Source organism: Melospiza melodia, chromosome 13, assembly GCF_035770615.1.
Source record: "Melospiza melodia melodia isolate bMelMel2 chromosome 13, bMelMel2.pri, whole genome shotgun sequence".
In the NCBI taxonomy this organism is placed as follows: domain Eukaryota; kingdom Metazoa; phylum Chordata; class Aves; order Passeriformes; family Passerellidae; genus Melospiza; species Melospiza melodia.
The window spans coordinates 21318307-21339469 of NC_086206.1; the positions used below are offsets into that span (position 1 = coordinate 21318307).

General features: G+C 57.2%; 1 protein-coding gene across 1 annotated transcript in view; it reads left to right on the top strand.

Annotated features, from left to right (window-relative positions):
* Positions 1-3135: 3135 nt before the first annotated feature.
* The window catches only part of ZFPM1 (zinc finger protein, FOG family member 1), a 36055-nt gene continuing 18027 nt past the window's right edge, over positions 3136-21163 (top strand). The window contains exons 1-3 of the mRNA XM_063168180.1: positions 3136-3217; positions 18665-18796; positions 21011-21100. Of these exons, the coding sequence (XP_063024250.1) occupies positions 3178-3217; positions 18665-18796; positions 21011-21100 (262 nt within the window). The 5' untranslated portion in view covers positions 3136-3177. The remainder of the gene's footprint in view (positions 3218-18664; positions 18797-21010; positions 21101-21163) is intronic.

Here is a 21163-nt window from a genome sequence, read left to right on the forward strand (position 1 = left end):
CAAAACCGCCTGAAATAGGATATTTTGAGCAGGAAAAAAGCTGGGTTTGGGGCATTGGCAGACCGTGCCAGCGGGCAGTGGCACCGGGGGCTCAGCACAGCCCCCCAAAATGCCCCCCTGAACCCTGAAATCCGGCAGAGGCAGCGCCTGGCTCTTCCCATTGACATTCCTGCGCCGCCGCCGCCTCCTCTCGCCGCGTCTCTAATAATATCAGGGCAGATTAATTGGCACTAATACAAATGTACACAGCTCCATAAAAAGATGTCACCTCGCTCACAATGGGGGGAACGGCTGCTCCCGCATTATCTCTGCTCTGCAGGCGTGTAATTCACTCCTCGGGAAAACACGCTGTTTGTTCGGCTCCCCTGCAAACAGCGCGGCCTCGGGAAGGGAGCGGGGAGAACACCCAGCCCTGCCTCTGGCACCGCCACCGCGCCGCCTGTCCCCGTGCAGGGCCACCCATGTGTGCCCCCGGGGGACGGGGCAGAGGGATGTGGCATTTGGGGACATCCCTGTGTCGGGATGTGGCATCTGGGGATGGGATGTGGCATTTGGGGACATCCCTGAGCCGGGATGTGGCATTTGGGGACATCCCTGTGTCGGGATGCAGCCTTTGGTTGGTGGTTGAGACTGAGAATTGTCACCCCTGGAGGGTCTAGGTGGGTGTGGGATGGTGCCAGAAAGGGAATTAAAGGGACATTGGCAGGGATGCAGCCTTTGGGTGGTGAGAATTGTCACCCCTGGAGGGTCTAGGTGCTCTGGGATGGTGCCAGAAAGGGAATTAAAGGGACATTGGCAGGGATGCCGCCCTTGGGTGGTGGTCAAGATTGAGAATTGTCACCCCTGAGGGGTCCAGGTAGCTCTGGGATGGTGCCAGAAAGGGAATTAAAGGGACATTGGCAGGGATGCAGCCTTTGGGTGGTGAGAATTGTCACCTCTGGAGGGTCCAGGTGGCTCTGGGACGGTGCCAGAAAGGGAATTAAAGGGACATTTGCAAGGGACGTGCCAGGGGAAGGACTGCAACCTGTTTCCTTTGCTTCCCAGGGCAGGGTGGCAGCACCCATCAGCTCCAGCGAGGCTTTTGGGGCATTTTTTGGGGGGAATGCAGCCCCCCGTGGGTGTGACAATGTCCCCTCACGATGCTGCCACCCCTTCTTCCAGCACAAAGAGCCATGGACAGCCCCCATCCCCCTGCTGCCTCCTGGGCAGAGGAAATTTGGGCACCTCATCGGTGTTCACTGCCCTCAGCCCCTCAAACCCGCGCAATTAACGATGCTGTGTTTAATTAAACGCTTGTCTAATTATCTCGGCATAAGCAAACACGCCAGGTGGGTACCACGGGGGACATCCATGGATGTGCCAGAGGAACCGGCTGGATCTGCCGTGCCCCCAGCCCCAAAATCCCCACAGCAGAGCCGGGGGGAGCCCAGGGACCCCCAAAAGGGCCGGGATGGGTTTGGGATCCCCTCAGGCGGCAGAACCATCACGGCTGGCACGGAGCAGAGCCCACTTGGGACAAAAAAAACCCTAAAATAGGATATTTTGAGCAGGAAAAAGCTGGGTTTGGAGCCTTGGCTGGGAGGGAGGGGAGAGCTCCACAAGCAGAGCTGCCCCCCGAGGGGATGGTCCCAGGGATGGTCCCAGGGATGGTCCCAGGGATGGTCTCCAGTAAAGCAGCAATTTGAGGCCATTTGAGGTGAAAGGCGCCACCAGCACGGTTTTGGGGGGTGGTCAGCCAGAGAGCCTTGTCCTCAGCAGCGTCTCCCTCCTTCCATTGGGTTTTTTTTTTCTTTTTTCTCCCCTGGATTTCTTCTTAATTCCTAACTTAATTTCTTTTGACATCCTCATTGCCGGTTTGACCTCTTTACTGGAATCATGCGCTGCTTAAAACTCATTATCCCACCATTGAAACAGGAAGTTAATTAAAAACCCTTACAAAAAAAAAAAAAAGAAGAAGAAAAGGGGGGGAAAAAAAGCACATCCCATGTCCGGGCATAGATGGAAAAGGGACATGACCAAGCTGTGCCATGTCCCCACAGCCCCCTCCATTGATCCATCATTATTTGGGGACCACCAGCCTTCACCACTGGCAATGATCAAAAAACCCATCAAGATTTGGGGAGCACAAGCCATCACCACCAAACTCCCCTGATCAAAGGTCAGCCATGGCAAAGTCCAGTTTGGGAGAAATTGTTGTTTTTCACAGGACAATATTTCCATCGTGGATTCAAAATCTAAGTGGCTCCTGTTTAACCCATGTTTCAACCCAAAATTTGTCCATGCTCACAGGTCACCTGGGTGGGATGATGCCAAGGGGGGACCCCAGGATACCCACACCATCCCCAGGGTGTCCTGGGGTGTCCCCCACCCCATGGAAGTCACAAGTGGGAGGTTTTGGACCATTCATCTGGAAATGAGAGGGGTTCCAAGGGATCCAAAAGAGCCCCTGGGCACCCCACAGAAGGTTTGGGGGGGCGCCATAAGAGGCTTTGAGGATCTGCAAAAGGTGAATTGGGACTCAGTGATAGCACTGAGGTTCCAGCAGGGGGACTCACTCCTGCTGTGAGTGCAGGAGCTTCCAGAGAATCACAAGGGATCCCAGAGGGGAATTTGGGGAACCCAAAGAAGGATTGAAGACCCCAAAAGGGAATTTGGGGATGCTGGGGATGGGTTGTGGAACCCAAAAGGAGGAGTTCGACCTAAAGGGGTGGTGCCAGACCCAAATCAGGGGCTGGAGCCTCACGGGGCTCCCAGAGCGGGGCTGGGACCCCTTCGGGACCCTTTGGGGACCGCGCGGGAGCGCGCACGGAGCCCCCGCAGGGAGCGCGCCCCGAGGCCACGCCCCCTCTGCCCTTAGCCCCGCCCCGCCGCGCGCGCCATCCGGTGGGCGTGGCCGGCGGGGGGCGGGGGCCTATGGGCGGCCGCGGCGGCGGCGCTGGCCCCGCCCCCCGGAGCGCTCCGCGGGTTTGATCCGGCGCGGCGCCCATTGAGAAAATCCCGCGGCGGCGGCGGCGGCGGCTTCGCTCCGCCGAGCACGGCCCGGCCCCGGCCCCGGCCCGGCCCCGGCCCCGCGGGCGGGCGGGCGGGCATGCGAGCAGCCGGGGGCCCGCCCGCCGCCACCCACCTGCCGCCCGCCCAGCCGCCAGCCGGGGCGCCGGGCTCGCCCCTCGCCGAGCGATGTCCAGGAGGAAACAGAGCAACCCCCGGCAGATCAAACGTGAGTGGCCGCTACCGGCGCCCCCTCCGCCGTTCCCTGCCGGACCCGCCGCACCCACGCCCCCTCCCCGCTTATTTTTGTGCACCACCCCTTCGGCGGCAGCGCTCCCGCACCCCTTCCCCCGTTGCCCCCGGTACTCCCGGGACACACCCGGGATACAGCCGGGAGCCCCCCGGGACGGCCGCCGTGGGTGCCCGTTCCCGCTACCGGCCGCTCGCCTGCCTCGGTCTCTGTCCCCGCCGCTCCCCCCTCCCTCCCGCGCCGCCTCCCCCCCGCCAGCGCGGTGGCTCCGGTACCGGCTCCCGATGGGGGCCCCGATAAGGCTTTAAAATATTCCGTTCTGCAAGTCCCGTCCTGATAACATCGCTCTGTCGGGACGGCCTGAAATTGTGATCTTATCTCCCCCGCCTGCCTCCCATCCAGCGCCGGCGGCCAGGGCCGGGGGCTCCCCGAACCCCCCCCGGGCTCCCGATCGCCGCCGGGCCACCCCAGCCCTGCCGAGGGCTCCTCACCCTGCCGGGGGCTCCCCATCCTCCCTGGGGTACCCCAGCCCTGCCGGGGGCTGCTCACCGCGGGGACAGCGCCCTGACCCTGCCCTTCCAGTACGGGGACCCCCATTTGCCTCGGCGCTGCTGGACCCGCCGTGCCACCGTCCCCATGGTGCCCATGTGCCATCCTCCCCACCGGGCACGCTGTCCTTGGCCCCCCAGGTGCCGCTCTGCATCCCAGCCCAGGTGGGACGTGGCCATGAGGAAGCGCCGCAGGATCCCTCGGGGCTCTGGGCACATCCCTGTCCCTCCCTGGGCACATCCCTGTCCCTCCCTGGGCCATGGCGCTTCCCGAGGGTTTCCACCGGCCGGGCTCTTGTTTTGCTCCAGCGAGGATGTACCAGCAAGGCAGAGGAATCCTGCAAAGTGCTGGAAGTTTTTTGGTGCCGGGCTCAGCTTGGCTTTTCTCCCTCCTCTCCGGTGTGTGTGTGTGTGTTTTTTTTCTTTCCCCCTCGAGTCGATGGAAGCTGCTGATAAGAGGGAGATGGGAGGATAGGGAAGGCTGGCCACCATGTGATAATCTACCTTTATCTTTCTCCTGAAATAATTGCAAGGCTGAGTTGCACCTACCTGTTTCCCTGCCTGGGGTGATTGCCGTGGTGATAACGCTCAGCTAGACTTTTACCCGGGGAGAGTTAAAAATAGTCCCAGCTGCCTCCTTTCTTTTTTTTTTTTTTTTTTTTTTTTTTTTTTCTTTTTTCCGGGATACTTTTCTCCTTTGGCTTTCTCCAACTTCCGCGGCTTTATTTCGGCAGAAAGCCGTGTCTGGGTGGCTGCGGCTCGCTCAGCCGGCAGCGCTGGGAGCGGCGGCGCTGGAATCCTGCGGGATGCCCGCTCCCAGCGCCCACTTTGCGGGGCAAACTGGGGCAGGACGAGGCCGTGGCAGCTCGGCCGGGCGGCGGCGGCTGCTGCTGCTGCTGCTCCTCGTATCTCCTTCCTCTGCTGCTTTTCTGCAGAGATGTGAAGAAATGATAAAGTGGGAGGCTGATCTCAGGCCGCCGGCGATGGCCAAAAGTGATTAAAAGCTGAGAGCTTGGAAGCCTTCCTGTATGTGTCAACATGAAAACAGTCATTAGAGGCGGCGAGCGCGGCGAGAGCGCCCTGCCGCTGCTCCATCGGGGAAGGTATGCATGAATCAGGGCTCCGGTAACCAGACTCCTCTCATGTACACACCGGACCTGTTTCCACAAAGTCTATCCTCCCTATCATCTCGGCTGGAGCATTAAAAACCTCCTCCAGATTGGTATCTGCTGATTTTATTTTCCTGGGTGACGCGACGTTCTCGCTCGGGCTTCGCCTTCTCTTGCGGGGTTGGGGTTTTGTTGTGCTGTTTTTTGGAGCCCGATGCGAGGCGCAGATTAAGGCTCGCGGGGAGATCGCCGGGAGAGCGGGCGATCGCCAGCGCAGATAAGGCAGAGATCAGACACCGGACTATATTTAACCGGCTGCTTTAACCTTGCTCTCCTCGCTGCCTTCCCGGGCCGGGGCCGGGGGTGCCGCTTGTTCCCTCCGAGCCCCCCCGGCAGCGTTGCGGAGGTTTCAGAGCCGATCGCATCGCGATGGTGGCTTTCGATAGCGCAGAAAACACCCCGAGCATCTCTGCCTTTCATTTCTGGGGGTTCCTGCCCGCAGAGGACAGTTTCTTTCCATCCCTGCCTGTGCCACCAACCTCCCTGCAGCTGCTTCTGCCTTATGGGGTGGTTGATTTTTTTTCTTTCTTTCTTTTTCTTTTTTTTTTTTGTGTGTGTGTCTGTCTTTTGTTCTGCTGGTAGATAGATGTGAGGGGCTGATAGGGAGCAGGAGCTGATCTCCAACCCAGATAGCCTGTTATATTTATTAACTTCAAACATGGGAGCGCGGGCGCCCAGCTGATGAGCGAGGCTCTGGCAGCTGCCGGTGCTTTCGCAGCGCCGGGTCCTGCGATGGGGGAGCTGATAAGCGCGAGATTGATCTCATCGCGCTGATGTGCCTCCCCCTCCCTTGTTCTTTTAATGCACATATTTTTTATTATTTTTTTGTTGCTGTTCCTAAGCGAGTGTTTTGTCATAGTTGCAGGGGCCTGTTTGTGGTTATTTTTTTTTTTTATGGTGATGGGTTTTTTTTTTTTTTTCCTTTTCCCTTTTTATTCTGCGCTCAGCTACAGTAGATCTGAGCTCCCGATAAGCGCCAAGCCCCGATCTCCATCCTGATAGAGATTGCCAGGGCTGATAAGGAGCACTTATCTCTCCCCACCAGACCGGAGCAGGATTCGCTACAACAACAAACACAGCAAAGAGGGGCAAAAGGGCTCCAACAATTTGTTCCACTGCAAATGTGATTAACGCAGGCACTTTAATTATCTGATGGGGGGCAGCTGCATGTGTGTTTTTGTTTCTCAAGGTGGTGGGGTGGTTTTTTCCCCCCCTCCACGTGCTCTGTGAAGCGAGCTGGGTTGAGAAGCCGAGCTCTCCCAGCTCCTGTTATCGGCTGCAGATGTTGCATTAGTTTGATGAGAGCTTTGACTTTTTTTGATCGTTATCTCCCATTCTGCACCGCCGAGCGAACGCACGGCCTGGTCTGGAGCGGGGGGGGAGGTGAAAACACCGTCATATTTTTGCATGTGGATTTTCTTTAATTGCCATTAGATGGTGTCAGATAAGGAGCGCGATCTGCGCTGTTAAAGCCTCCGTCTCTCGATGGGCCGTGCTGGGCTCGGGTGCTTTTATTTGGTTTTATTTTTTCCTCTCCTCCTGCACGCTCGGGCGCTCCCCGGTGATGCCGGGCAGGGGTGGCCGTGGGAGAGCCCGTCCTTCCCTCCCTTGGGGGAGCTTGGAAAATCGCGTTTCTTTAAAAGATGACAGTGGCCGACCCAGCGTCTATTTTTAGCGGCGGCGTGGTGAGCCAGCCGGTGGCGTGGGATGCTCCCGGCACGCCTCCTGCCCGCTCCTTCCCTCCCTCCCGAGTCCTCCTTCCCTTTCAGGTGACTCTGTTTCAACCTCCTCTGCTTGTTGCTTTTTTTTTTTTTTTTTTTTTTTTTTTTGGCCTGTTTTTCCCTCTGCTCTCTGATGCAGCGGCACTTTTCCATCCCCGCCACCTCCGTGCCGTGCCTCAGTTTCCCCATCCGCGCCTCCGGGGTGGGGGTGTTTGGGGAGGGGTTACCCCGGGGTGCTCCGTGGGGTGGGGAGGGTTTGCTCCTGAGATGAGCTGGGTTCCATCAGGGCCTCTCAGCTCTGCTCTAAAACCGGAATTCTCTGCCCATCCCGGGGCTCCCTCAGCCTCCCAGCCCCCCGTACCCCACTGCTGGCATGCCCAGGGTGGCATCCCCGTGTCCCACATGTCTGTGACACCCACGGGGCGCTGCCTGCCTGCCCTGCCAACCCCTCCCCTCTTGAGCAAACAGCCCCGAGGCTTTTGCCAGCCCTGGCGCGGTGGTGGCACCGAGCAGCTGGCAGGGCGAGGGTGGCAGAGCCCTGTGGCACCGCTGCCCCCGCAGTGGCTCTGCCCAGCCCGGCTGTCACCGGCCTCGGGGATGTGACACTGGGGGCTCCCAGGGCTGGGGAGCATCGTGGGGTAGGGGAGGGACTGGTGGGACATCAGTGGATGAGCGGGATACCGGTGGGACATCAGTGGGATATCAGTGGATCAGTGGGATACCGGTGGGATACTGGTGGGATCAGTGGGACTCTGGTGGGATGCACCCAGCAGATCCCACCATATGGAGTCCTCCCAGCCACCCCCAGGTGTTTCCCACCAGGCACATTCCTGCCCCAGCCTCAGGTGATGCTGGAAGAAGTTTCCCTCCCCTTGCACAGCCAGGTGTGAGCATCCCTGCAGGCCCCAGCTCCAGGAGAAGCTTGGCAGCTGGTGGCCAGGGGGACAGCTCCATCCACCATGGATAATGGAGAGATGGCACTGCTGGCCAGTGCCACCGCCCCGTGCCCTGCCAGCTGTGCCACACTGCATCCCTCGATGCCAGGGAACCCTGTGAGCCCTTTGGGGCCGTGCTGGGGGTGCATCCCAGGCTGGCTCTTCCTGGCCACCCCCAGGAGAGGAGGATGAGGAGGATGCTGAGGGAGCCAGGCCTGGATCCAGGCTGGCCATGGCCAAACCAGTTCTGCCAAGGGCCCGGCGAGGGAGGTGAGGAGGCTCTGCCAGCAGCTCCTTCCAGGGCCGTGGGCGCTGGGGCTGGGTTGGTTTTGTGTCTGGTGCTGCTCTTCCACCTCCTGAGCCCCCGGGGGACACCCCCACACCATCCCCAGCATGGGCACAGAGCCACGGTGATGGACTGTCCCTGGCACCCCGGGGAAGCCACCTCCAGCCGGGATTTACACCTCGGCATCCCGATGGCGAGGTTGGGCAAGGTCTTATTTTGCACGGTGAATCACGAGGCCACCTAGCCAGCTGCAGCTTCCCCTTTGGCCAAGTTGTGATGGGGCCAGCTCGGCAATCAGGGCTGGGGAGGAAAGCAATCCTTTCCCCACGGGTGTTGCAGGAATTGTGCGAGGAGGCAGCGCCACGGCACAGGTGAGCCCGGGTTCCTGGAGAGGGGCAGCACCCCAAAGGCATCGCCCTGCCCACATCATCCTGGGGCAGGAATCGCCGTGCCATGGGACATTCCCAGCCCCGAGGGGACACCCACATCCCTGGGAGAGGAAAGGACAAGGCTGCCCAGAGTGGGAGCAGCAGGGCTGGGGATGGAGCTGCTGGTGCTGCTGGATTTGGGGTCAAACGCAGCCGTGCTGGCCGAAGGAAGAGGATGTTTTGAGGATGTTTTGAGGATGTTTTCTATCCGTCCTGCTGCAAAAAAAACCCAAAACATGATCTGCCTTGGAAAACACTGGATGGGGCGTTGCTGTGGAGGGAAAACCAGCCCAGATCTTCCACAGAGGCACAGCCAGGGCTGAGAGCTGATGCTGCCCAGAGAGAGGGATGTGAGCAACCGGCAGGAGCGAGGAACCTGGAGCTCCTCAGAGTCAACATTGGAGAAGATGAATTGGAAAAGGCCTCTGTGCCAGCCCTGCACCACACTCCACGCTGAGGATGTGGATTCTTTTCCTCCCCATGGGGCCAAGAAATCAGCTCCCCCACTTTGGAGAGGAGCAGCAATGGGAGCAGCAGGCCAATGTCTCCCTTTCTTTTCTGCGCCACGTCCCATGACTGCTCCTGCTGCCTGACTCAGGGCTTTTGGCCGCTCCAGCTTGGCCGGGCTGTGTCCTGCTGCTCCTTTTATCAGGAAAGTTCAAGTGTTTCGGGGTAATACAGTTCCCTCTTCCGATGGCTGCCCGGTAAAGGCTCCACATTGTTCCTGCAGCAACATGTTTTTTTGGAAGGGCTGAAATGCCGAAAGGAATGCAACTGCTGACCTTGGGCTGCAGTGGGGTTAAGGAGTGTGTGCCTATGAGTCACTCCAGATAAGAGCCTTCCACGGCTCTTTTCCTCCAAAATAATTCTTTATCTCCTCTTTCTCACATCAACATATTTTCTTGACATCTCCCCTTCGATAGCGCGTGGAGGAAATGTGCTCCTCGGGTTTGTCCATCTGATGAAATGTGCATCCATTGTTTTCCCTCGGCCTTGGCCAGCTGGGAGCCTGACCCCAGCATTTGGGGATGTGCCTCCCTGTCAGTGCCAGGGCTTGGGGATGCTCAGTGGGGTCACGGCTGGGAGATTTTGGGGTCAGTGTGGGGGTTTTGGGATGTTCATTGCGGTCAGTGCCTGGAACGTTGGCAGTATTTAGGATTTTTGGGAATGCTTGATGGGGTTAGTGCCTGGAGACTTTTGGGATGTTCAGTGGGGTCAGTGCCTGGAGTTTTGGCAATATTTAGGATGGGTCCCTGCATTTTTGGAGCTGCTTGGTGGAGTCAGTGCCTGGAAATTTTTGGGATGCTCAATGGGGTCAGTGCCTGGAGCTTTGGGAATATTTAGGAATGGTGCCTGCAGTTTTGGGAATGCAAACCCAGAGTTTGGGGATGTTTGATGGGGTCAGTACCCCTTGCTTTAGGGATGGGCTTTGGGGTCGGTGCCCAGGATTTTGGGAGTGTTTGGCACGCTGGATTTTGGGGATTCCCCACAGATTCAGTGCCTGGAGCTTTAAGGATGCGCCTTGGGCTGAGTGCCCAGGAATTTATGGATGCTTGAAGGAGTTTGGGGATGCACCTTGAGGCTGTGCCTGAGCCTTTGGGGGGGATGCTCAGCAGGGTCAGGAATGTGCCTTGGGATGGTACCCAGGGCTTTGGGTGGAGCGAGAGAAGAGTGAAAAGCAACTTGATGCTTGATGAGATTGGTGCCAGGGGTTTTGGGGATAATTCTTTGGGTCGGTGCCTGGGGTTTGGGGATGTGCTTTGGGATGGTACCCAGGGTTTTGGGATAGTTGATGAGATTGGTGCCAGGGGTTTTGGGGATACTTCTCTGGGTCAGTGCCTGGGGTTTGGGGATGTGCTTTGGGATGGTACCAAGGGTTTTGGGAAGCTTGATAAGATTTGGTATACTTCTCTGGGTCAGTGCCTGGGCTTTGGGAGTGTGCTTTGGGATGGTACCCAGGGTTTTGGGATGGTCCCCAGGGTTTTGGGATGCTCGATGAGATTGGTGCCTGCGGTTTTGGGGATACTTCTCTGGGTCGGTACCTGGGGTTTGGGGATGTGCCTTTGGGTTGATACCCAGAGCTTTTGGGACGTTTGATGAGATTGGTGCCTGCAGTTTTGGGGATACTTCTCTGAGTCAGTGCCTGGGGTTTGGGGATGTGCCTTGGGACGGTACCCAGGGTTTTGGGATGCTCGATGAGATTGGTGCCAGGGGTTTTGGGGATGCTTCTCTGGGTCGGTGCCTGTGGTTTGGGGATGTGCCTCAGGCTTGATACCCAGAGTATTGTGATGTTGGAGGAGTCAGTCCCCGCGGCTTTGGAGATGTTGTTCCCCCGGAGCTTTGGCAATGTGAGACCGGGAGCCTCGGGCAGAGCATCCCCATCCCGGGAGGGCACGGCGGGCAGGAAAAGCCGCTCTTCCCTCCCCTCCCTGCTCCGCCGGGAAGTTTGGCCGCTCTCTCTCTCTCTCTCTCTCTCTTCTCCGTCTCCCAGCCGAGGCCTCTCATGCTACTCGCAGCTCCTATGATAATGCGGAAAGTTGAACTGGCCCCATTACTGCGCTGCGATGGTTGCGGCGATAAGGGCGCGATAATGGCAGCGATAGCGGCAGCTCGGTAGCCAATGGCTCCGCCGCTCCTCCCATTAACATTCCCCACCACGGCCGGGCTCGGAGCTGCCTATCTGCTCTCCATTTCCACTCCTCCGCTAGATAAGAATGGAAATACTGACTTCATAGCTCACTGATTAAAGTGTCTGGATTTCTTGATAATACACAGATAAATTATGTTTTTCAAAAAGAAGGTAGGGAAGGGAGTGCGAGGGGAGGGAAAAACCTCCAGTCCATTTTTATTATTTTTTTTTTCCCTCTTTCCTTCCCTCTTTCTGGCCGTGCCCTGGGAGTTGGGATTTTGCTGCTCCAAAATGCCCTTCCCAGCTGGAGGGCAGAGCCCTGTGAGGTGCCCTCAGGAATGGGGGGGATACAGAGGATTTTTGGTGGGATGGAGATGCTGTTCCTGCACCCAGGGACCTGCCCCCATCATGGGCAGCTTGGGCTTTGCCAGCTGTGCCACATGGCCAGGATCCTGCAGGTGGGATCTGTCCCCCAGCTGGCAGCACCAGGGATGCTCAGGAAGCGTCTCCATTTCTCCATCTCTGCAGGATGTGCCCTGGACGCTCATCCCTCTGCCCCATCCGTGCTCAGCTCCTTGGCTTTCCTCCCTCATCCCCACTGGAGCAAACAGAGCTTCCAGACTCCTTAGCTTGGAGCAGGTATCGACCACAAGCCTGTCTGAGTTTGTTTCATCTAAATATAAAACTAAAGAGCAAACAGTATAAAGTTCATTTTTTAATGTGCTGCCCCATTCCAGTTGGGCTGCTCTCTTTATTTTTTTTTTAGGGGAACTGTGATAAAAAGCAGAGATAAAGCCAGGACTGTTTTGTGTAGGAGTCGGTATCTGCGTTATCTATCTCCCTTTTTCACTCTCCGGGCAGCTCTGTTGTTTTTCGCTCTTATCTCGCTCCACCAAAATGCCAAGAACAGGAAAAAAAAAAAATTAGAAAAAAGAAAGAGAGAGAGAGAGAGGCAGCACAGGCACGTTTGCACGGAGAGAACTCGGTGTCCACGGAGCTGGGCAGGAGAAGGGCTGGGAGTTGGAGGAAGAGGAGGGTTGGGAAGGATTTTGGGAGCAGCGCTGTCCCAGGGATCTCCATGTGCCAGGTTTGGTGCCAGCTGCTCTCAGCTGGGCCACCCAACCTGGCTGTGCCCTCCGAGGGTCCTTCCCTGCCCCTGGAGCCCCACAGTTCCTGCTGGTTCCCTGGGGTGCTCCAGGATGGCTCTGGGAGCTGGGATGGGGCATCCTGTGGGACTGGGAGCAGCAGGGACATCCCAGCCAGAGCATCTGTGCTGAGATCCCCTGTCCCCATCCTTGTCCTCATCCCTTGGGCCTTGTTGTCACCCAGGGCTGCCACAGACTGAAAGCCTTGGGGTGGACACTGAAAACCATCCCTGTTCCCTTTCCATGCTTTTGGGAGCGGGATGGACCTGGCAGGACCTGGAGCCGCTTCCCACAGGAAGGGGGATGGCTCCAGCTCGGCATCTCAGGGTAATTTGTCGCTGGATTAGCCCAGAGCTTGACCTCTGTCCTCGCTGTCACCTGCTATTGATGTGCTCAAGTGCTGCCTGAGCATCCCCACCCGCAGCCACTCCCGCCTGGAATGTCTTTATTCCAGATGGGAGAAGTATCCGAATTGAGGGCTTTTCCCCCAGTTCCGCTCTCTGGCAGGGAGCAGGGGTGGCATTGAGGGCTTTTCCCCCAGTTCCGCTCTCTGGCAGGAACCAGGGCTGGCATTGAGGGCTTTTCCCCCAGTTCCACCCTCTGGCAGGGAGCAGGGGTGGCGTGCTTGGAGCCTGATCTTCCTGGATGGAATTTCTTTGCGTATCCAGCGGCTCCTGAAGCGCCCACATCCTGGATCACCATGGGGACAAACACCTCCCACTGCTCTTGGATGGGCTTTGGATGGAGGCAAGCCCCAGGCAGGACTGGTCCTTCTCTCCCAGTCTCAGCAGCTGCCTCAGTTTCCCCGCTGTGCTCCCGTGGCGGCTCCGTGCGCTCTCCAGGCCACGTTCCGCGCATCCCTCTCTGGAGCATCCCCATCCATCCATCCTCCGCGCCCGGCGCGGCTCCGTTCCGCTCTCTCCAAATCTATCAGGGCCTTATCGAGCCCATCTGAAGCCTAAAGTCACTCCATTGTCATTGTCCCCGGCTCCGTGTCCCGGCTGCCTCCCCTGCCCGCTGGATGCGCCGGCGGTCCCCGTTGGGAATGGCGGCCCCCGGAGCGCCCCAATCTCCCGGGATCTCTCGGTGCTTTATCGGCCCATCGGAGCCGGGGCTGGCGCCGCTCGCTGCTGATAAAGTTACAGAGTTCAGGCAGTGATGAATGTTCAGTAACTGCACCCGCCGCGATCCCGCCCGGGCTTGGCAGCGCGAGCAGCTCCGGCTGAAACCAATCCCTCCCCTATCAGCAGCGCTGCTTTTTCTCAGGCTCGGCCTCTCCCCGCTCCTGCTCTTCCCTGGGGGGCTCCCCCGGGGCAGCGCAGCACCGAGGGATGCTCCGGGGGCTCCGTCCCACGGGAAGGGTTCTGGATTTCGCCCTGGAATGGTTTGGGTTGGGAAGGAACTTGGAGCTCTTCTTTATTCCAGGTGGGAGAAGTATCCAAATCCAGGGCAGGGACCTTCCACCAGACCAGGCTGTGGTGGTTGGGACAGAGCAGCTCCCCAGCAGTGACTGGAGCATCCCATCCCATCACATTCCATCCCATCCCATCCTATCCCATCACATCCCATCCTGAGAAATCCCAGCCTTCCCAACACCTCCATTCCCACCCTGTCCTTCATTTCCTTATTGGAAAAATTAGGCCTAAGTATGTTATAAATGTAATCATTATTTTAAATGTAATCATTATTTTAAATGTAATCATTATTTTAAATGTAATCATTATTTTAAATGTAATCATTATTATAAATTTAACAATTATTGTAAATACCACCCCACAAGCAAGGGCAGCATCCCATCTCATTGTGAGAAATCCCAGCCTTCCCAACACCTCCATTCCCACCCTGTCCTTCGTTCCCCTCCTGGAAAAATTAGGCCTAAGTATATTTTAAATGTAATGATTATTATAAATTTAACTATTATTATAAGTTTAACTATTATTATAAATTTAACTATTATTATAAATTTAACTATTATTGTAAATACCATCCCACGAGCAATGGCAGCATCACCCACCCCCTCCATCCCCTGACCATCTCTATTCCCCCACCACCCTTTTTTCCCCTTCCTGGTATAAATTAGGCCTAACGGATTATAAATTTAATAATATTAATCAATATAAAGCCCCTCATGAGCAGCTGGAGCATCTTCCCATCAAGAATTACAGCATCACCCAGCTCCTCTGTCCCCTATTCCCCTCTGGGATAAATTAGGCCTGAATACAAAAATGTAATAAGCCTATAAAATTAATTTGTAAATTATTATAAATATCCCCCCATCAACAATCCCAGCATCTCTACCACCTCCTGGATAAACCAGTAATAATTTAATACCAAATCATGATCAATACATTATAAATCCCCCCCTACACCTCCCAATCCTCCAACCATACTCTTTTTTCCTTGCCCTTTTCCCCCGGAGCACCACGGGCAGGGTCAGGGTGAGCTTTATCTGGAGGTGATGGAGAAGGGCCCCAAATTTGAGATAAAGCCCCCTGGGGCCGGCCCCAGCCTCTATCAGCTCCGTGCACGGGGCTGATCTCTCACGGGGAGATACCCCTGGGAACAGCCTGGCCCGGGATGCTGCAGCCGGCCCGATAGGGGATGGAGGGGCTGCTTTGTGCTCCAAAAAACCCCTTTTTCCACCCAAACGGAGCCCAGACTGTTGGAATTGAGTGCAGCATCACCGCGGGGAGGTTCAGCACCAGTTTCTTTGTCCCGGCTTGGCATCCCCGGTCGGTCCGCGGGGAACGGGGAGCAGCCGAGGTCGTTGGTAAAGCAAACATCGGCAGGGCCCGGGGAGGAGTTGGGTGAGAAGAGCGGGCGGGTGGCCCATCAGATAGCGGGTTTGCAGCATTTGCAGCCCGGCTCGTTCTCTGGGTGTTTGTGGCACGGCCCTGCCGCCAGACCCCGGGGAATCCCGGGATGCTCCGGGTCCCACCAGAGCACCGGGGCTGCCTTTGCTCAAGGAGCAGCTGGGACTGGCTCCAGGAGCATCTTCCCCCGAGGAATTCTGCCCTGCTCCTGCGGCACTTTGCTCTTGGCTCCGTAATTTAGGGGGAAAAGAGGTGATTTAGGGGACAAATCTTGAGTGGAATTCTCACATTTCCAGCATGAGGTGATGGATGAGTATCCTGGTGATGCTTTGTGCATCCCAAAACCTGGTTTGGAGCCCTGCCTACCTGCTTTTGGGTTGGTATTCATTATTATTATGGTTATTATTATTATTATTATTGTGGTTTTTAATTGGAAGAGGATGGTGCCAGTGCAGGGATGAGGAGGAGCTGGAAGGATGGAGAAGGGATCCTCCATTATGCTGCCTGCCTGGTGGAGCTGGAATATCCCTCAGGATTCCCTGGCACAGCTGGGATGTCCCCACTGTCCCCCCCAGTGCCAAGGCTGAGCTTTGAGGTGCCTGGAGAGAAGGTTTGGGATGTGAGCTCACCCAGGTCCAGGCTCTGTCTCTCATTCCCTGACTCCTGGAGCCCTCCTTGGACTCATCCCCTGCCCGATGGGACTTGGAGGAATTTTTATTTTTAGAAATAAGGGTTGTGGATTCCCAGAATGGTTTGGGTTGGAAGGACCTTAAAGCTCATCTCCTTCCTCCCCCTCCACGGGCGGGGACACATTCCATTTAGCCCAGGTTGCTCCCAGCCCCATCCAACCTGGCCTTGAACGCTTCCAGAGATGGGAATTGGAAAGGAGTCGGATGGGAAATTTTATTTAAATTCGTATTTAAAAATAAACACTTGGACCTGACAGCAGCGCCGAGCGCCAGCCGGGGAAGGCAGGTTGCCACCAGCCTGCACGTGTTCCCAATCCAGGACCTGCTTTCCACCATGGGAACTCCTCCTCCTCCTCTTCCTCCTCCTCCTCCTCCTCCTCCCTGCTCCAGAGCCGGTGGGAAAGTCTGTGGCTGTTGCTATTTTCTATCTGTTATCAAGGCCTCTTATCACTTTGCTCTTGTCTCCGTGCCGGCTCTCCGAGCGCCCAGGGTCTCGCTCTTGGCAGCCCTCCCCTCCTCCTCCTCCTCCTCCTTGATTCCCTATATTCTTTTGCCTTTTATTTAATTTACCAGCTAAGCACAAAGAATCAAGAAAAGCTTTATTGTTCCTGCGCTGGGAGAGCCTTAATTGGAGTGCAGTGATCAAATCATTACCTGGATAACGCCGGGTTTCCCTGGGAATGCCGACCCTCGGCCCAGCCCTGCTGACACGGCCACAGCTCCCTGCAACTTTGTACAGTCACTGCCTTCTTTTTTTTAATATTATTTTTTGAGGGGAAAAAAGAGGAAAAAGAAGGAAAAAAAAAAAAAATCCTTGCTCGTTATCAATAAAAAAAAGGAGGGAGGGAGAAGAGTTAATCGTCGAAGCGGAGTATCTTGGAAGGGAGCGTTTTTTGGCTCTTCCCCTCTCTGTAAAACCAGCCTCAGTAATTCAGTTTTAAAGCATGAAAAAAGGGAGTTGATGAAATTCCACTATCAGCACTGAACCAATATGCAAAATATCTCGCCGAGAATCAAATAGCTATTATGTTTTCATTTCCATTTCAGCGTATTTGCTTAATGAAGAATAGACAGATCAGGCCAGCCGAGGGAGGCTGTGTGCGGTGATAACTGTGCAGGGCTCTCAGCAATCCCGGGCAAGTGACGCTCCCTCCGCTCCTGCTCCTGCTCCCTCTCCCTCACTTGCTTCTTTTTTTTCCCTTTTTTCCCCTTTTTTTGATTTTTTTTTCCCCAGTGGTTGGTTTGACCCACACAGCTGGGGGGTTGGTGGGCACTGGGTGCTGCAGTGGGGCTGGGATGCACCCAAGGACACCATTCTGGGATGCTGTTGGCCACCCAGCCTCCCCGTGGGCACTGGTGACACCGTGGTCCCCAAACCCCTGCTTTTGCAAGGTTAGATTTATCTTGTTTTTATTATATTTTTATTTATATTTATCTATTTTATTCATCCCATCTCCCTCGGGAGTGCTTTGGGGTGGGATGCATCCCGGGGCTGTGTGAGATGATTCCAGGATGCTGTTGGCCACCAATCGTCCCCATACCAGGTTTGACACGTTGGATTTCTATGGAGCAGCCCCATCTTCCTCGTGGCTGGGCCTTGGTGTTTTGGGGTGGGGTGTGGGCGGTCCCAGGCTGCATCCAGGGATCACAGTTAGAAGATTCTGGGATTGTTGGTTCCCCATCACCCCTGTAGGTATTGGGTGACACCAAACCCCAGCTGGATTTAGGTGGAGCATCCCCATCTCCTCCCTGACTGGGGATGGAGATTTCAGGGTGGGGTGTGGGTCATCCCAGGGTGGATCCAGGGACCCCAGTGACGGTCCTGGGATGCTGATGGCCGCCCATCATCCTTATAGGAACTCGGTGACTCCACACCACTCAAAGCTGGGTTTATAGGGAGCATCCAGTTAGATTTATATGGGGCATCCCCGTTTCCCTCCTGGCTGGGGATGGGTATTTTGGGGTGGGATTTGGGATGCATCCATGGGATGCTGTTGGTCGCCCGTCATCCCTGTAGGCCACGACGCTGTGGTACCCAAAGCCATCCTCATCCTCCTGCTGCTTTCCCAGGCAGGATGTGGGTGGGCTCAGCACCCTCGGGTGGGTGCCAGGTGCCCTCCTGGTCCCACCCATCCCTTCCCAGCCCCATCCAGCCCTCCCTGGGCAGGCTGGAGGTGCCAAAGCCCGGTGCAGGCGAGCGTCGGGTTAACTTTATCAGAAGCCCAAGAGCCGTGAAGGCGTGAAGGAAGAAATTAGCCTAACAATGTTTCATTTACAGCGGGAGAAACGATTTGTTAGCTGGCGATTGTTTCTGAATATTATCAGAGCCTTTTTAATTGTGCTGGAACTGAAATTAGCAGAATTAGAATAAATTGCCTTCCCTTCTCCGGCAGCCTCTTTATTCACGCTCATTGTTGTGTGCTTTGTATAGATTATGGGCTCTTTGTTCTGCTGCTGTAAATATACATGCCTGGAGTCACGGCGAGCAGCTGAGGTCTGCAGACGGGCTGGCCCTGCTCTGATCCCCCCGTGGTCCCCTCATGGTCCCCTCGTGGTCCCCTCGTGGTCCCCGGTCCTGCGGCGTCGTGTGGTGCCAGCCGTGTGTGCCATGCGTGCCACCGGGGCTGGGCCCTGCCTGCCTGGCTGGGGATGTGGCTGCGTTGCCATGGGAACAGATGGCAGGGCTGAGGGGTGTCCCCCGTGTGCGCCCCGTTTGTCCCCGTGTCCCCCCTGCAGCGCCGTGCCCGTGGGTCGGTGTCCCCTGTCGGATAAGGGGAGGTGGGGATCATTTCTGGGGTGTGCACAGAGCCCCTCTTGCTGCCAGGCTGATCCCCCACCGTGCCCCAGGGAGGGGACACCTGCAGCAAGACATGGCCACCTCTGCGAGGGGACAGCACCCCAGGGAGAAGCTGCACTGCAGGGATGGCTGAGCAGAGCTTCCCTTCCTTCCCCCCCAGAGTGGGGCATCTCCTCCCAGCATCCTGATTTCCCAGCTGGCAAAACCCCCTGGCACCTTTTCCCCGCGGCTGTGCCCTCCTCACCGCCCTGTCCGTGCTCCCACAGGGTCCCTGGCAGCGATGGAGGAAGGCGAGGACGCCGCGGTGGGGGACAAGAGCCCCTCGGAGAGGGACGGGGCCACCTCGGACGGCGAGGGCTCCGCCGAGCGCGACACCTGCAGCCCCCCCGGCAGTGAAGGTGAGCCCTGCGCTGTCCCTGCTGTCCCCTTCCCACGGGGACAGGCCCTGCCACCAGAGCAACCTGCTGGGATCAGCTCAGGAAGCAGCCTGGCCACTCCTTGGGGTTGGTGGGACAATGACAGCCCCGTGTCCCTGCAGGTTTCCATCCCTGTGGGCACAGGCCTGTGTCCCTGGGGTTCCATCCCTCTGGGGACAGTCCCCTGTCCCTGGGGGGGTTCCATCCCTCTGACACCCAGGGGACAGCCCAGGTTGCCAAGTCAAGTCCCTTGGGGTATGAAGGATCCCCCTTGGGGTGTGGAGTCACATAGTCAGTGTTTAAAGTGACCTTTCACAGGGATATTAAGTGACATTTGGGGTATCAAGTGACCCCTTAGGTGCAGAATGACCCTTCCCCCTAGCTTGGGGTGCCAGTCACATTCCCTTGGGGTGCAAAGTCACGTTCCCTCGGGGTGCCAAGCGTCCCATGCCAGGGATGCAGAGTGACCTCTCGGGGTGCAAAGTCACATCCTTTGCAGTACAAAGTTCCTCTCCGCACCCGTGATGAAAGACACGTCCCTTGGGGTGCAAAGTTCCCCCGCTCAGGGGGACAAAGTCACATCCCCTGGTGAACCAGGTGACTCCCCCGGGGTGCCAAGCAGCCCCAGAGGGCACAGGTGGCCGTGCCACGGGTGGGCTGCGGGCACGGGGCCGTCGGTGGCACCGTGCTGCCCACGCAGCCGCCAGGCTGGAGCCGAGCTGTGCCCCACCCCAGAGGTGGCTGCGACTCAGGGCCGGGCTGAAACAGTCCCAGATATCCTTTGAGTTCCTTCCTGTGGAGGTGGGGGCAAATCCCAATCAGTTAATGTTTGCTGCGCCCTTTGAGATAACCGCGCCGGGGCAAGGCTGCGCCGGCTCACAGAGCTCCCGGCAAACCCCGCTGCCTGCAGCTGCATCTGGGGGAGAAACGTCCCCAAAACCAGGGCAGCCAGGCCTCGGTGCAGCAGGGATCCAGGGCTGCCAGGCCTCGGTGCAGCAGGGATCCAGGGCAGCCAGGGATCCACACAGCTGGGGCAGGGAAGGACCCCAACAGCCGGGATAGGGAAGGGATCCTGAGAGCTGAGACAGGGAGAGATCCTGATAGTGAAGTAGGGAAGGGACCCCAACATTTAGGGACCCTGATAGCCCCAACAGGACGAGGTAGGGGGAGATCACAAGACAGGGAAGGGACCCCAAGAATGAAGGGCAAGGAAGGCACCTCAGTAGCTGGAGCAGGGAGGGGACCCCGGTATTTGAGGCAGGCCAGAGACCTGCCTCAGGTCTCTTCAGCAAGGAGTTGACCCTAGTTGGAGCAAGGAGAGACCCCGATTTCAGCAAAAGGATCCCAACAGCCAGAGCAGGAAAGGGATCCTACAGCAAAGCAGGGCAGGGAGCCTGGTAACTGGAACAGGGAGGGGACCTGATAAGTGGAGCAGGGAAGAGACCCCAGTATCTGAGTCAGGGAGGTCTCCCAGGCAAACTTTGCTCGCTGGTGGAGGGAATCAGGGCCCTTATCTGATGGGGGAGCCGGGCTGGGGGCGAGGAGCCGGAGCCGGGGCGCGGAGCTGCACCTGGCACTGGCCTGCCTCGATAAAGAGGTGATAGCAGAGATAAGGCCCAGCAGCAATAACGGCCACTAAAGCTTTCAGCGCGATGGATAAAAATCGATATGCCAGGCACTTTGATTTATAGCCAAAAATAATAGGACTTTTATACCCGGTGATTGATTTATTTGATGTTAATCATGGCGCTTATCACCTGTATTAATAATCTGCAGTGGTGGTGACGTCACCCCTGGGCGGCCGCGGTGGCGCCGATCGATTGGGCTCCGCTGCTCGATCCGCCCGGGACGCCAAGGCAAACATGTACTTTGGGCACTAATCTGCCACACTGTCATATGCAGATTGCCTTTATCAGCCCATCTCCAGCAGCAGTTAATGGAGAAAATAATTGTTATCAAGTTGCTATGAATACGCCACAAATAGAGCCGTGAGGGGAGCGGGGCTCGGCCCGCTGGCGTGGCACGGCGTGGCGTGGCATGGCATGGGTGTGCCAGGCGGTTGGGGTGGGCTGATGGGGCACTCCCAGGGGGATGTGAATCCCCTCCCTGTGCCCATGCCAGCCCTGGGTGTTGGGTGTTGCTGCTCTGGTGGTCCCAGCCCTGCTCTGACCTGCTGCCTTCCCCCTCCTGCTGCAGAGTCCAGAGATGCTCTGGAGAGTCCAAAGGAGCCGGAGAAGCCAGATCCTGGAGAAAACCCCCAGGAGCCAGACAGCTGGAATGGGCCAGGTGAGTGTCTGCTGTGGGGCCGTCCTGCTCCATCCCAGTGTCCTGAGATCTGCTGGAACAGCC